This window comes from Choloepus didactylus, chromosome 5, assembly GCF_015220235.1.
Source record: "Choloepus didactylus isolate mChoDid1 chromosome 5, mChoDid1.pri, whole genome shotgun sequence".
Lineage (NCBI taxonomy): Eukaryota > Metazoa > Chordata > Mammalia > Pilosa > Megalonychidae > Choloepus > Choloepus didactylus.
The window spans coordinates 26,618,332-26,634,193 of NC_051311.1; the positions used below are offsets into that span (position 1 = coordinate 26,618,332).

The 15,862-nt window shown below is 34.6% G+C and overlaps 1 protein-coding gene across 6 annotated transcripts in view; it reads left to right on the forward strand.

The window, feature by feature from the left end:
- The window catches only part of DIP2C (disco interacting protein 2 homolog C), a 555,699-nt gene that overhangs the window by 372,152 nt on the left and 167,685 nt on the right, over positions 1-15,862 (forward strand). For all 6 annotated transcript variants that reach the window (XM_037835690.1, XM_037835692.1, XM_037835689.1 and 3 more), the window contains 3 exons: positions 5,332-5,466; positions 8,145-8,264; positions 9,460-9,657. In XM_037835690.1, the coding sequence (XP_037691618.1) occupies positions 5,332-5,466; positions 8,145-8,264; positions 9,460-9,657 (453 nt within the window). The remainder of the gene's footprint in view (positions 1-5,331; positions 5,467-8,144; positions 8,265-9,459; positions 9,658-15,862) is intronic.

Consider the following 15,862-nt stretch of genomic DNA (forward strand, 5'->3'; position numbering starts at 1 on the left):
TGAACAATGGTTGCAGAATTAACTGCAAGTAACTAGGGATTGGACAGTCTTAATGAATGAAAAGTTAGGAAATTCAACTTAGTCAACTTCTGAGGTTCCTTTGAGTGTTTTAGTCATTATCCATTGTCTGTTAATGGGTCACAAGCAAATTGCTCTCTCTCCATATTAAAACAAGATTTTTCTTTCTTTTCAGCTTCATATAGAAGTTATTTGGGACTGAAAAATAATGTGGCTTGGAAGTTGGATGTATCATCATTGAATGGTTAGGATTCCCAGTTGTATAGTTAGAATTAGAATGTTTCTTTTCAACCAGTGTTACAACTAGAGGCATTTTGTATCTAGTTATCAAATATCCACTAATTTATTCATTCATATATTCATTCATTGTTTCAACCATTCAGCCAGCATTTGTTGAGCACATCTGATGTCTCAGACAGCGAACTGTGTGGTAGTGTAGCTTTGGTGTAATAGTAGGGCATTATGTAATCATACCTAAAAGGGAATCAGACCAAGTCAGAGACTTGTAAGAAAGGAGTCAAATCAAGGAAGCAAGTGGAATTATCAAGGAGTTCAACAGGAAAGACCAACCAGTGCCCTGAAATTTTTCATGACTAGGAGATACAAATGGGGTGAATCATTACCAGTTGGCATGAGTAAAGGATTAAAATCCCAAGAGTGAGAGGAAGGGATGTCAAGAAGTAAGATATGGGAATTGCTTGGTAAGAGTAGAATCAAAACAACTTGCAACTACTCTCATAAAAGATGGTTTGATTATATTGCCCTCCTGTCGTCCTTTTGTGTGGATCCAGATACTTGAGGAACCCATGACAACTGCAGGGATAATAATGATGCAAGAATAGATGAGACAAAACATGACCCTTAAGAAAACTCGCAGACTATTGTGGGGAACAGAAGTAAGGGAATCACAGATAGTCAAAGAGGTGGGGTTGGTGAAGTGCTGATGATGTTTGACATGTGGCTTGAAGGATGACAGTCATCTTTCTCTTGATTTCAAAAGTACTGGGAAATTGATCTAAATAAAAATGGGCAATCATTTTCAGAAGATGCAACACCCCTTCCCCCCATGATGAGGGTTCTTAATCTTCTAAAACTTCCTCATACTTGTGGACTTCAAAAGCATCATACCTGGGGCTGATGAACATTAGACCTTTGAACCTGCATTGTTAACCTGACTCTGCATTTTCTTACCCATCAACAAATATTCTTTGAGCGTGTTTTACATATCAGACTCTTCTAAGCACTCCTCAAAAGATAGGTAACCTGGTTAAATACTTGGAGACCTATTTCTTATCAAAATAAAATGGGGCAGAGTGTATCACTACAACAGCAGAATTTTCCCTGCCTCCCTAACAGAAGCCATCTGCTGGGGTTTATGGTCCTACAAATGCAAGGAGTTTGAAAAGGAGAGGGAGGAGAGGTGACATAAATAACTTTGGAAGACACTTTGAAGTCACCCAGCTGTCACTGTTCCTATTTTTTAATCACCAGATGTATTGGAATAATTATTTTTCCCCAAATTCAAAGTAGAAACACTGCAGTATTCCTGCCACCCAACAGTAAGAGTGATTGAATATCTTCGATGATGCAGCCACAGTGTAACTTTTAAACACTCAATTAAGTCTGAATAAAATTAAAATGCAGCAGACTCAAATTTTAGCTGCTTTTGTTTTAGGTGGCAAATCTGAAAATTTCTCATCATACTTTAGCATTTATTGTATTTGCATTTGAAATATGGGTCCCCAGTAAGTGTACTACCTAGCCATAAGGGAACAGAGTTTCAGAGAATTAGATCATTTTGAAACAAAGTGAAGCCTATTTGGCAGAATTGTGTGTGTGTGTGTGTGTGTGGGGGGGGTGATGAAAAGAATAGATGTGACATCTAAAACATGAAAGAAGCTATTTGAAGTATTCTCTTTCTCTGTTTCACTTCACCTTAGCTAATAAAACGTCCTGCCTCTTACCTTCCTCCCTCCCATTGATACTCATGGCTCACTTAGATTTCTTTTTCCAACTCCTCTGTTTCATCCCTTGTAGAGACACACTTTTTCTAGGCTGAGATTTAAGAAACTGCTCTTATGGGTAGAGAAAAAGGAAAAGGGAGAAGGAACTGGGAGACTCAGCTCTCTGCTGAATGGTCTATATTTAGGGAATTGATGCTACTTGTTATGCTTCACAAAAACATTCCAGGATCTTGGAGCCCCGTTAGAAGAGCTCCTCCTTACTGGGATGCTGCTTGTGATTGTGTTCATTGAATGGCACATTGCATTTGAAATCCCTTTATTTAACAAGTGTTTTTGTAATTAATAACAAAATTTGACTGCTTGTATGTATTTATTTAATTCTCACTATAACCTTATAAGGTAATATTACCCTTACCATCTCCATGTTACAGAAAAGGAAACTGAAGCATAGAAAGAGATTACATAACTTGTTCAAGGTGACTTGGCTGGTAGGCAGTTGAGCTAGGAATGAATCTGGTGCGCTGGCTTGAAAGCCCAAGCTCTCAGCTGCTGGGCACGTGGCCTCACACCTACTGGGTCAGTTTGCCTGGGACAAGGGGCTTCATTGAAGACTGACCTAACCTAGAATACAGATTAATACTTTCCTAACCATAAGTTACATTTCCTATAACAGCATATAGTTTATATCACTTCCAGATATGTTTTTTGGCAGCTGTTATCATTTCTTTTCCACTTGATTTTTAAGTGCCTGTGTTAGAAAAATAGTCAGTTTAGGGATTGGAAATTAAAAAAAGAGGAATCTATGCAAATGGGGGAAACAGATAGACGTTTTTGTAGTGAAACCTCAGTATTATATAAGGAAGAAACAGAAAGGAAAGTAAATTTGGAACTTAAGCTGTATTTTTGGGCTGTCTATGAAAGGGGGGTATGGGATGGAACAGAGACAGCTGCAAGACGGAGGGAAAGGAGGAAGTAGATAATCTGAGTCTTTAAATCAGAAGCATTGGGAAATGGGCAGCGTACAGAGGAAGAAAGCTTTTTATTATGTGTGTCACTTTTAACACAAAGTAATACAATTGTAACTCATAACTCGTTGAAATAGCAAGAAGGATGACCTTGAAAATAAAGGACTAACGAATGAAAATACTATTATTAGAAGTGAAGGTGTATAAACTGTCATTGATAGTCTCTATTTGGCATGCTATCCTTAATGTTTTATTTAATAAATATACAAATCGTGATTGCCTCATTATCACTGATGAATGCTGTGGAAGAAAGACCACTGTAAATCTCATGGTGCATAGTATGGCACCTAATACACCTTAAATTTTAAACCCATCTTTTTTGAATGTCTAGTCAATATTATTCACACTAAAACAAATGATACCTTTGCTTTGTTTTGTTTGAGATGTTGTGTTTTTTGGTTGTTTTTTTAAATTTTTTGATAAAGTTTAAAAAAAAAAAACTAATCAATTGATAAGTAGTTACTATTTCTCTGTTGAGAAATGTCCTAAGAACTTTACTTGTGTTAACTCATTTAATCCTCCAAACACTCATACAAGGTAGTGTGGTATAGATATTCTTATTATTCCAATTTTATGGATGAAGAAATTGAGGTATATAGAGATCAAGGCAGTTCTGAAGATCTCTAGGAATTTGCACAGCTGGAATTCAAATTCCGTGCTCTCTGCCTCTATTATGATAGACAAGATAAATTATTCTCTTCTATGAACAAATACATAAGTTATATCTCTTATGATTGACCCCTTCAGCAGATGTGCTATCATTTCACTCAAAGTGTTAGTGATACATTAATGTGACTTCCATTATGAAATATGTCTGAAATTTTACCTAACTTTGTTCCATTTTGAGTAGTATAAATTATCTTAAAGATCTTATTATAATTAATCTTTTTTTTTTTCCTTTTTTGAGAGTTTATTTTTACTGTATAAAATGCAAACACTTTGTTTTTGGCATATTAAGCAATTGTCTAAACAGTAGGCATATACATCTTACACTAACCTGTATTCCTTTCTATAGTACCATGAAGAACCCCAGTGTTAAAGAAGAGATGCTTCAGAAATAAGATGTTAATGAACAATTCTGAATTTGTCAATGTTTCAAGTTTTTGAAATGTGTGTACCTTCTGATCCTGTAATTTTTTTAACTTTATCGAAAAATTAAAAAACCAACCAAATGACAACAAAAAACATTTCAAACAAAGCAAAGCAAAGGACTAAGAAAAACAAATAACCTAAAATAACTACTTTGCTTCCAACATGTTCCTACCATACTCCAAGAAAATAAACAAACCATAATCAAAGGCATAAGAAAAACCGGATAACCTAAAATAACTACATTGAAGCTAATTTATTTTTAAATGAAATAGTTGTTTTTTTTTTTTTTTTTTTTACTTTATCAAAAAATTAAAAAAGAATTCAAAGAAAACAAAGGAATAAGAAAAACAAATAACCTAAAATAACTGCATTGCTTCCAACATGTCCCTACCATACCCCAGGAAAATTTGCAAGCCGTAATCATTTCTGAGCATTCGCATAACATTAAGATTACCCTCAATAGCTTATCTGTTCTTATTAGATTATTGTTCTCCCTTCACCAGTTGCTGTCTATCTCTAGGGCCCCTACATTCTACAATATAAAATATTTATTTTACGTTTTTCACAGAGTTCATATTAGTGGTGACATACAATATCTCTCTTTTTGTGTCTGGCTTATTTCACTCAGCATTATGTCTTCAAGGTTCATCCATGTTGTCATATGTTTCACGACCTCGTTCCTTCTTACTGCTGCGTAGTATTCCATCGTGTGTATATTACCACATTTTGTTTATCCACTCATCTTTTGAAGGACATTTGGGTTGTTTACATCTCTTGGCAATTGTAAATATTGCTGCTATGAACATTGGCATGCAGATATCTGTGTCACTGCTTTCAGATCTTCTAGGTGTATACTGAGAAGTGCAATTGCTGGATTGAAGCGTAACTCAATATCTAGTTTTCTAAGGAACTGCCAGACTGTCTTTCAGAGTGACTGTACCTTTATACAGTCCCACCAACAATGAATAAGAGTTCCAATTTCTCCACATCCTCTCCAGCATTTGTAGTTTCCTGTTTTTTTAATGGCAGTATAATTAATCTTTATACTGAGATTATTTTTTGTAGTAGACTTTGATTAAGAGTAATCTTTTTGTCTGCTGGCAGGCAAAAGAATAAATCCATGTTTATTAGTTTTCTTCCTAGGATGTAGCATTTTGATACCCTGTTATTTACTTAACCTTTGGAATAACTATCATGATCATCAGAAAACTTCACGTGTTGTGTCTTTACAGAAAATCATTCTGCACCTCCCGATGTAACCACTTACACCTCAGAACACTCAATACAAGTAGAAAGACCCCAAGGCTCGACAACATCACGGACAGCACCAAAGTACGGCAATGCCGAGCTCATGGAGACTGGGGATGGTATGTTTTAGCACAAACTTTTTTTTCTCCTCTGTAAACTCTCATTTCTACTAACTCGACTTTCTATGTGCACAATTGAGTTTGTTTATTTTAGATATACAGTAGATTCATAAAGAAATCCGATAAATTTTATTTGTCTAATTCTAATCAAATTCTGTATGAATCTCCCATATAAGGTGGCATAAGCACAAAAAAAGCACATTTTCTTCATGTTGTAAAAATTATTACAAACGTATAGGGAAAATGTAAAAGTTACAGAAATTTGATCATGAAAGAAGAAAAGACATTTTCTAAGATTCTGATGTTTTTGCTAATGAATAACTACTGTTGGTTCAACTATTAAGAAATTAGATAATAAGTTTTGAGACCATGAACAATTACTTTGAAGGGCAAGATGAAGTTAAACATAAAACAAACGAATTCACAGATATGGGCAGGTATGGTGCTTTAGACATTGAAAGAGTATCAAATATTAGTGATTTGAGAAAATAAAGCAGGAGGGGAGTTCCTCTTTGTTTCTCATATTTTTTTTCTTGGCATATTTCTGTTTGCTGTAGCTGTTTCTATTTATCTAAAATAGCAAGGCTTGAACATGAATTTTGTGCTCTGTTCTACTTTCCCTAATCTCTGTCCTTTTGGGGTCATAAAAGTTTTAATTGAAGCTAGTAATAAAAGAAAACTTTATTTTTAAGAAAGATGGCCAAATTAATCTCAGTATGCTCTACATCTCACTATGTTCCTATTCCCTTTATACCTGTGTGGTTTAGAGGTAAAAAGGAATTAGAAAAACCTGCTCCCAATCTCTTACTATGTAGTACCTGTTTTTTGTTATGATCAGAACACAAAAGTTACTTGTTTTCATGCACTATCCAGTTAAGATATTTGAAATTACACCAGGTTGCATTGTGATTGATTTTCCAATGAGATTGATTTTTCCATGAATTTTCCAGTTTCAGTGCTTGCTCTAATTTTGCTAAATCATTATTTAAGTTGGTCATTAGTGTTATTTTTATCATGATCATTGTAATAACTTTGTCTTTTAAAGTTATCATCTTTGCGCCTGTTCCCCCAGGCAAATCCTGAATTGTATTCTGTAGTCCAGTGTTTCTTGATGTGAAATCTTTCAGCATCAGCCTCAGCAGGGGGCTCTTGTTAAAATATAGGTTCTGGACCATACCCTGGAACTAATGAATCAGAAGCTCTGGGGGTGGGTCCTAGGGTGATTCTTAAATGCTCTAAACTTTGGGATCCATTGGTCTTGATTTCTTTGAACCAAAATTAAGTGGGACTCTCTTTCATGGAAAAGTTACGTTTAGAGGTCACAAATAGAATTCTGGATTGTGTATTTTCTTGTCTTTTCAAAATATAATTTAATGTCTCAATACTGAAAGTGGTCACAGAGCATTTTGAGTCTACCTATTAAAATGTTGAGTGTTTGGTAGTAACTTTTCCCTGAATTCTCTCATATACCTTCCAAAAGTTGAGATGTGTTCTTTGTGATCCAGTGCAATGGAGGACAAGGGCTCTGCCTCTTGGGTTCTTAAGGGAAATGACCCACAAGAGGCTTTGTACTTCAAATTCTGCCGTAAATTTACCAAACCTGTATTTACCTGGTGTGTGTTTCCTGCTACCTCTCAGCAGGAATAAAAGCTGCCAGCAAAGAGGATGCATTTGATTTGGTTAAAGTTGTCCTTTCTCTGGCTCATGTATTTACATTTTATGTTTTGAAATTTAGAAATGTTATGATTTTTTCAGTTATCAGTTCATTTATCCACTTTTCAAAATGTCACATTCACTGTTGTAAGTAATACTATAAAAATTTTTTCTCAGTGTACGTGGGTGCGTAATATATTTCAATTTAAAGACTTTTCAATTCTGTGCCTTTAGTGTATATTGCCTAAGTATTTGCTGGAGTGTGTAGAACTCTAGAAGACATGTATTCAGGACACTGCCTTTTTAATTAGAGGAAAGGGCCTTTACGTGGTGATTGTAAAAACTGGAATCCTTGATTTCAGCCTTTCACCAAGAGTGCACCTTGCTTTCTTCAGGACATGTTTGGGCAGCAGCAGTTGCTGCTAGTGACTGTAGTCAAGATGCTGAATACGCCTGGTTTGTCTTACTGCCAACACCCGTGTGCGACCTCACCAGCCAGTTGGTTCTCCTTGGCCTCAGTGAGGCAGAACACTAGTGACCTAAAGACAGGCCTGGGAAAGAGATTTTCACTGCTTTGTCAGTTCTCTGAGCACTGTTGGAATTGAGGTACCTGAACAGTGCAGATGAGAAGGCTACCCTTTGCCATGGACAAATTCTGTTTTAAGAATGAGAGGTGGGATCAAGACAAATACATGGTCCAGAGGCTCTTTCCGATAGAACAGTATGTCTTTCAAAGTCATAAAATGGAATCATTTCCTCTGTGCCTTTATCCTCTTTCATGGGTTAAAATCAGGGTCACTGTGTTATGAATCTGTTTATCCAGCAGAATGTGCTTACAGTGCAAAACAGTCATCCTAGGCCTTCTAGTTGATCGACAATCTTGAAGGTTATTAACCTGCTTTTGACAACTGCAGAGACGGGGCATTAAGCTCTAGTTTCATGGCCATTGTGAATTGTGGTAGCATGATTCAAACTGTGGTGGTTCCTGGAGCCAGTTCATCTATCTCACGGTTCCTGTTTTTCAGGAGTACCAGTAAGTAGCCGAGTATCGGCAAAAATTCAACAGCTTGTCAATACCCTCAAAAGGCCAAAACGACCTCCGTTACGAGAATTCTTTGTTGATGACTTTGAAGAATTGTTAGAAGGTAAAAGAATACTTGACTCCGTCTGCTCTCTTCCAGTGTTCCTATGATTCCATAATTACGGACATTTTTTCCTACAAAGATTTTTTTTTTAAGGACAATAAACTTGGCATTCGCTAAAATGACAGGGATCTAGATAAGAAAATGTAGGCACTGTTCCCAAGTGGCCACTTTAAAGGTACAGTAAGTACTGGCACAGTTGGAAAGATACCCAAAGTGATTATTTGTTACGTCATTCTCAGCAGAATGTAATTTTGTTCTCTGAGCCAAGACTCTTTTCAAGGGTAAGATTACAGAAATGCAGGAAAGTCATAGAGAAGGCTCAGCTCATTGCGAAACAATACTCTCTGAAAGAGTTTGTGAAAGAGGAAGGCAGAGTGAAACCTGGCATAATTGATCATCTGCTTTTTGTATCACTCTTTATAAATGCAGGACCTGGCATCTTAAACCCTGAATGCTTGTGAGCTTTTTAAAACTAACAATTTAAAGTTGAAATGAAAGAGAAAATTTGCTTATCCTATCAAACCCAAACTACATTATTTTCCTATTGTTTATGCTACAAGTAAGTTACAGCTGGTTTTCTTGTCAGTCAGTGGGAATTTTCAGTCATAAACTATAAGAGAAACCAGAACTGGGAGAAATAATCTCTGTTTCTCACTCATCTAAGTTAGACAGTTGGGCAGATTGTATTTCACTATGAGGCATTTATTTCAGTTTTACTCATGAAAATACATTTGGTGCCCTTTTATTCATAGTAGTTTTAGTAAACTTAAAATTAAATGTGCTTCTCAGTATCTAAGGGAAGAATATGAGTTAGCAAGATTTGAACTCTTTGGAGTCCAAAACTATTCGTGTGTTGATAATTACAATTTTAAACATGGATTTCAATCCTAGACTCCAGATACGTTAAAATTCATGGTTTTACTTGGTGCCAGTTTGTAAATGTACTCAGATCTACCTGACTTCTCCATCATAACATTGTCTTGGAAATTATAGAAGAATTAAATGCTTCCTTTATCCATGAGTTAGTATATCAATCACAACCCAGATTTTAGACAACATTATGTGCATGCTTTCTGTCAGCTAATGAATATATACATTAAGTAGAAATCTCTTAGTTCCTTTAAAAGAATAAAAAAGAATCCATGCTAATGTGGATGTCTATATTTTTAAACTTCTTGTATTCAAATTTATTTAGTTCAACAGCCAGATCCAAATCAACCAAAGCCAGAAGGAGCCCAGATGTTGGCAATGCGTGGGGAGCAGCTGGGTGTGGTTACAAATTGGCCGCCATCTTTAGAAGCTGCCTTACAGCGATGGGGGACCATTTCACCAAAGGCCCCATGCTTAACCACTATGGACACAAACGGGAAACCACTGTACATCCTAACTTATGGTAATTGTATAAGCTTTTATTCATTTTTTAAAAATATCTCTACTGATCTGACTTTCTGTATATACCTTTTCCAGTGCTTTTCTATTAACTTTTTGGGGGGCTTTTCTTTCCCTCTCTGATTAAATGGAGGTCTTTTTCTATCCTTTTGTGCTTTCATGTATACATCCAGAGCTTTACCTCTTATATTAATATAAGAAGGCACGAAGCCTTCTGTCCTCAGTATCCAGCAAAATGGCTTTGTGGTAATTTCTTAATACACATTTATCTTTTGAATAAATTTTTAAATTTAGGGGTGATCTAGAATAACCCTCACAGTTCTTTCAGATATAAAATTCTGAATTTTATGTGATTCTTCTGATACAAATATAACAAATACTTTGAGGCCCAATTCAAATGTCAACTGAAGCATTCGTCAGCCAGCCAGCCAGAGCAATGGATTTTTTTTTCCCGTACTCCTACGTGGCTGTATTTCTGATTCTTATAGTAATTATCACAAAGCTCCTTAGATTATAATTAATTATGTTGTAGTTCTCCTTTGCTAGCCAGATCCTTAATAACAAGAATCGTATCTTTTTTTTTTAAATCGTTAATTGAGGTTACTATGTCTCCAGCTAAACACATGTTAATGGTTAATGTGAATTATCTTATTTTATTTCTGTATCAGCCCTAGGAAGTAGATTTTATTTATCCTTGTTTTACAGATGAGGAAAAAGACGTTTATTTTTATTTCTAACTACAAAAGAGCCTAACAGTGTTGTTTATTCAATAATTACTTTGCATTTGGGAAATTAAACTCTCACCTCTTGCCCAAAGAGGTTATATTAAAATGACCACTCTTCCTATAAGCCATTTAAAAGCAAATAAACTTCTTTATGGGACAAAAGACTTGCCTGATTAAATTCCAAGAAATCATTCCTTAAGTATTGAGAAGCCTGTGTATAGATTTGAAAAAGCAAACATACACGTATTGACTTTATTTGAAATGAAGTTATATTTTAATAACCAAGTTTGCTTTCTACTGATACTTTTTAATAGCAATGCCAGTAGGTCATTGATTTCATGTTAATCCTGGACAAGAGTTTCTAATAAGGCAAACGTGTCTTCTGATGACTAAACAGAATAATTCAGAAATATCTGAAGATCAATACATTTAAGTTTCAGGCATCCCCAGCCTCTTTAACTCGTAAACATAGGCATGATGTTTCAGGGACAGGAAGTCTCCTTTGCATTACCTCTTTGAGACATAAGCTTTCTGCTACTTAGGCTATCAGAGGGGTAAATGTATTACTTTTGATACACGTATTTTTGCATGTAAGTATTGTATGTTGTATTTTCTTCGTGGAGTGTTGAAACATTCAAGTTTAAGCAATTTTGAGAACTTTAAATTTATTTGTTGATATACCTGCACAGAAAAGAAAAAAAAAAAAAACTGTTGCAAAAACCAGAACTGTATTAGTCAGTGTTTGTTGTATAGCCTAAACCAAAACTCTGCTAGACCAGAAAATTGACCTATCGTACCAGTTGTGTTTGTAGTCAAAAGGCATTAGACTCATTTCAGCCTCGTTATGTCCCTGCAATTACATACCTAAAATACTTACTTTCTAATTGTCATTGATACATACTTCAAGTGCATAAAAGAATTAAGAGAAACCTTGGCTTTCAAATAGGTTCACCTAACCTGAATATGTGACTTAAACAAATGGTTTGAAATGGGATGAGAAAATGAAGAAGGGACAGTCTGTTTAAAAGTCTGGTTTTACCATTTTGTATTTGTGAACTATATGAAGATAACTAACTTTGTAATTTGTTTTACAAAATTATTCTTAAGTTATTTGAAATAGAAGATGAAAATGCTTTTTTATATCATTCAATCAGTAGGTTCAATGACATATAAGAATCTCTGTGGGAAAGAATTGTTCCCTGCCGTGAGCAAAAAGAAAAGGAGTAAAATTGAGAAATGAAAGATGAGAGAAGGAGAAGTACTGAGTGGTTCAACGAAACAGTTACTTTACCTTAGGTTCTCACCTTAGGAGGATGAGACAGCTGAATGTCTGTACATGAGTCTTTTCCTAATTTTGACTAAATTGGTGGTTTGTTGGCTGCTTTTTAAAATAGATTATCTGAAATGAGTGTTCTGTTTTTTTCTCTGAAGTAACTACTCGAATGAGGTAAAATATTTAAAACCAATTATACTGTGAATCAGCATCCGAGTGGAGTAGACCAGGGAAGTGGGTCATTTAAGGAGTGTCATGTATCAGGCCTTGTTCTAACTGTTCGATGTACATATACCAGCTGAGGGATGTGTTCCATCTCTCTCTTGCCAATAAGTAAAATAGGTTCGAGATGTTTGAAAAAAATTTTTAAACCAAGAAACGTTTCCAAACCTTTAACTAGATCCCAAACTAGCCCCTGTCCGAGCCCAGGTCTGTCTGACTCTAGATCTCGTCTTGGCCTCATTCTGGCTCCAGAACAGACTTTTTGTCCTTCCAAAGAAGGGGTGAGGTCATGCAAACATTTAGGGTATTGTTGGAGGAAAGCAATTTGCCATCATTTCAGTATGCAAATATTGTTCTTCTAATTAAGACAACTCCACTGTGAGTCTGTAGGTGAATGCATGTTTTGCCTCTCAAATCATTCAAGTTGCTTCTTCAATGTGAAATTGGTTTTCCACAGTTTGTATTGAATGGCTTATCATAATAAATTTAACCGCTAATCCAGAAGTTTTATTTGGGTTTTAATGGTCATTTGTAGTGTTATATGGCCAAACAATTAAGTTTGAGGACCACAGATTGAGCTGTCCTTTTTGGAGAGGCAAGACAATTCTTAGACCAAGGAGATATGTAGCTCAAGAAAAGCAGAGGAGAAAGATACTTTCCTTCATAAAACAAAATTCAAATTCATTTTTATTGTAGATCTTAGGTGAATAATTGTGTTTTCCTTATCTTTCAAATGTGGTGCATAAATTGACCTATCACTCACTGTATTAAGACCTTAAAATATCTAAATATGTGATGTCATTTCATTTAGCACCTTTTAACATTTTTTTTCATTTCACAAGTAAAATGAATATTAACATTTTGATTTTCTAAATAGCTTATAGGTAAAGTGTGCTTTTCCAATACTGTTTTTATTTGTTTCTCATGATATAATTTCACTCATGTTTTAGCTATATACTACATATAAATCAGCTGTGTAATTGGTTCAGACAAACAAGTGTCCTGGCTAATTTCCTAAAGTGAGTAATACTTATACCACCCAGTGGTTGCTACATTCATTAGAAATTTTCAGCACTTTAATGTTTAAAAAGTCATACTTCTCTTTGCCTTGAAGGTAAGAGAAATGCAAATGACAAGCTAGCTCTTTGCTATAATCTGGAAGTGCTGTATTTAGAGAGAGGGTCTAATGTCTTGTTCATTAATCACAAGTTAATATCATATGCATGTTTGAGCCATTGTGTATCTGGCCTAATATTTTATTTATTTAAAAAATAGCTCTTCAGTCCTGTCCTGTCCTATTCTATCCTATCCTATCCTAACCTTAATGACATCGGAAATCTTTTAAACTTTTGTGTCTTACTTTTTCAGAGCAATATCACATGTAACACATATGCTCTTCATGAGCCAGTGAATTCCGCAGAGCAATGTTGCCGTCCTTTTTTGGCAGGGTTGGAATATATATGCTGCTATAACTATTTATCTATTTATTTCTAAAAGTCTCTATGTATTCTGTGTAAAGCTAAGCTTCTTCAGCCATTAAACAATTTTTCAAGTTTTCACTCTTTCAATTCTAGTCGACTTATCCATTTCTTAAATTCAGAATGTCAGCTCTATATCTGAAATGAGAATTCTAAATCCATTCTCTGTGGAAACCATGACCCTCACTGATACCACTGTGTGATATATTCCACTTATAATAGAAATATTTTTTCTTCCCAATCTTAGCATATTTTTATTTTTACTGCAGGTTGCTTTGGAATTAGTTCTTTTTTAGATTCTCTGTTAATATGTATTGCAGATTACGTTTCTGGCCTTGGCAATAGTATTGGGTTTGTTGATAGATTTCAGGGTTTTTTTCCTAACAAATATTGCATGATGATGCTGTACATTATAATCCAGTCAGATTTGAGTTAGATACGGACTTAAATCTGTAGCTGTAATTGTCTTTACCAATTATTCAAAAATAGAATTAATGAACTGCAAATTAGGTTATTTTTTAGTTTTCCATAACTGTTTTTCTTCATATGAGATGGAGATGATATTTGAATAGAAAAATCTACCTCATGTTAATTTTTTTTAATGGGAATATATAATTTAAATATATATAATCCAAAACTTTACCAAGCAAAATTCTGTTTGCAGCAGAGTGTGATGATCAAGAGGCAGGCCTTGGTTTCAGATCCCTGAGTTCACATCCTTGCTCTGCTGTTTATTAGTTCAAGTTCCCATATCTAAGTTTCTGCACTCAAGTGGACATTAAGATAGAGTTGTAGAAAAGATATAGAGAGATAATGCACATAGAGTCTTATATAGTGCCTAGCACATATGAGGGCTTGGGAAATAGTAGCAGTTCTCAATTCAGCTGTTTCTAGTAGTATCTGTTCATACTTCTTAATTTAGTATCTAATCACTTTTGATACTCTACTGTATTTGAAGTATGCATGTTTTGTTTTGGCATGCTGTTTCATAACAAATATAGAATATAATAAAATTTTCAACCACAATTTTTAATTGGGTTTGAGTTTATATTTAACATCATATATCTAATATTATTTATTAGATTAGCAGAAATACTTATATCTGAGTAAGTAAAGTGACTATTTAGTCACAAGGTAATGTAAATGAGTTTATTCTCTTTTTTTTAAGAAATTAATAGTTGCCAGAAAGTAAATAGCTATTAGGATGGCTAATTTATATTGGTGAGGCCTTACATTTCTAATATGGAATTTTTAAGTAATGACAAGTTATTTGTTAAATGTGTTTTGAGTTAAAGCCATAAATGGATCCTAAATTAGTGGTCACAACTCTAATAAAATTGGATTTTACCTCTTGGAATGTGATAGTCTTGAAATTAATATTTTCAGAAGCGATCATTAAAGAATTCATATCTAAAGTCTTTGAGATGCATAATTCAGAAGAAACAAAATCTTGTTCCCAAAATACTTTTTCAGAAAGCAAGAGAAATAAGCTTTTCTTTAATTCTCCATTCAATACAATTAATACAAATAATTTTTCATACAAATAATTTTTCATGTATTTAAGTGTACCAGGTTGCTTTCTCTCTGTTCCTTGGATTAAGGGAGTATGGAGAAAGCAGATTATGAGGTTATTTTCCCATGATGCCCTTCAGTTTAGCAAAGAAACCAACCTAATAACTAAAAGATTAAAAAGGCTCATATTCTATCTGCATGTATGAGGTAGATCACCTCTGTTTTTTCTTTCATTTTTGTTTTTATGACATAAACACTCTGCAGGTGGGGAAAAAGTCGATTTCTTCAACAGCAGTTGAGGTCAAAAGCCAGATGTTATGTTAAATCATGGAATATAATTGGGGTACAGCTTTTTTTGAACTGAGAGACCCGTGGCAGCAGCAGCTGTGGACTCAGTCATTATCCTGGGTGTGGAAGTCTTATTGGTAGAAACGGGGTTTAGGTTTAGGATCATATTGGGTTTAGGAGTATATGTTTCATAGGTCCTTTGATTTTTATAGCTTCACTGGGTGACATTAGATGGATAAAGCAGTATGTCATCCATGATGAAACATAGCTTTTACATTTAAAATGGGAAAAAGATTAAAATAGTGGTTGTGTTTATGGGAAATGGTTAAAATTGCTTTTAAGTTTAATATTATTGCATTAATACAGGTTCTAAGACGTTGATTACGTCTGAAAAAAAAAACTCATAGCAACTTAGGTTACTGAGACTAGGTTGTAAAAGGCCTTTGTCTATTCAAGAACTTGCATTAGATTTTAAAATCATTTTTATTCCATCTCAGCCATTTATTTATTTACTGGATAATGGTTGGAAATATGTGGCACTAGATGAAGACAGGGATTTGAGATCTGCAAGATCTTCAGAGCCTTTCATTATTTCTGAAGTCTTTTTTAAAGAAATCTTAATGTTAATCTTGCTTTGCAGTTATTCTAGTGTTCAGAACTTTAAAATTATTCAAAATATTTACAATAATCTTTTCCAAGTCCAAGGATTCT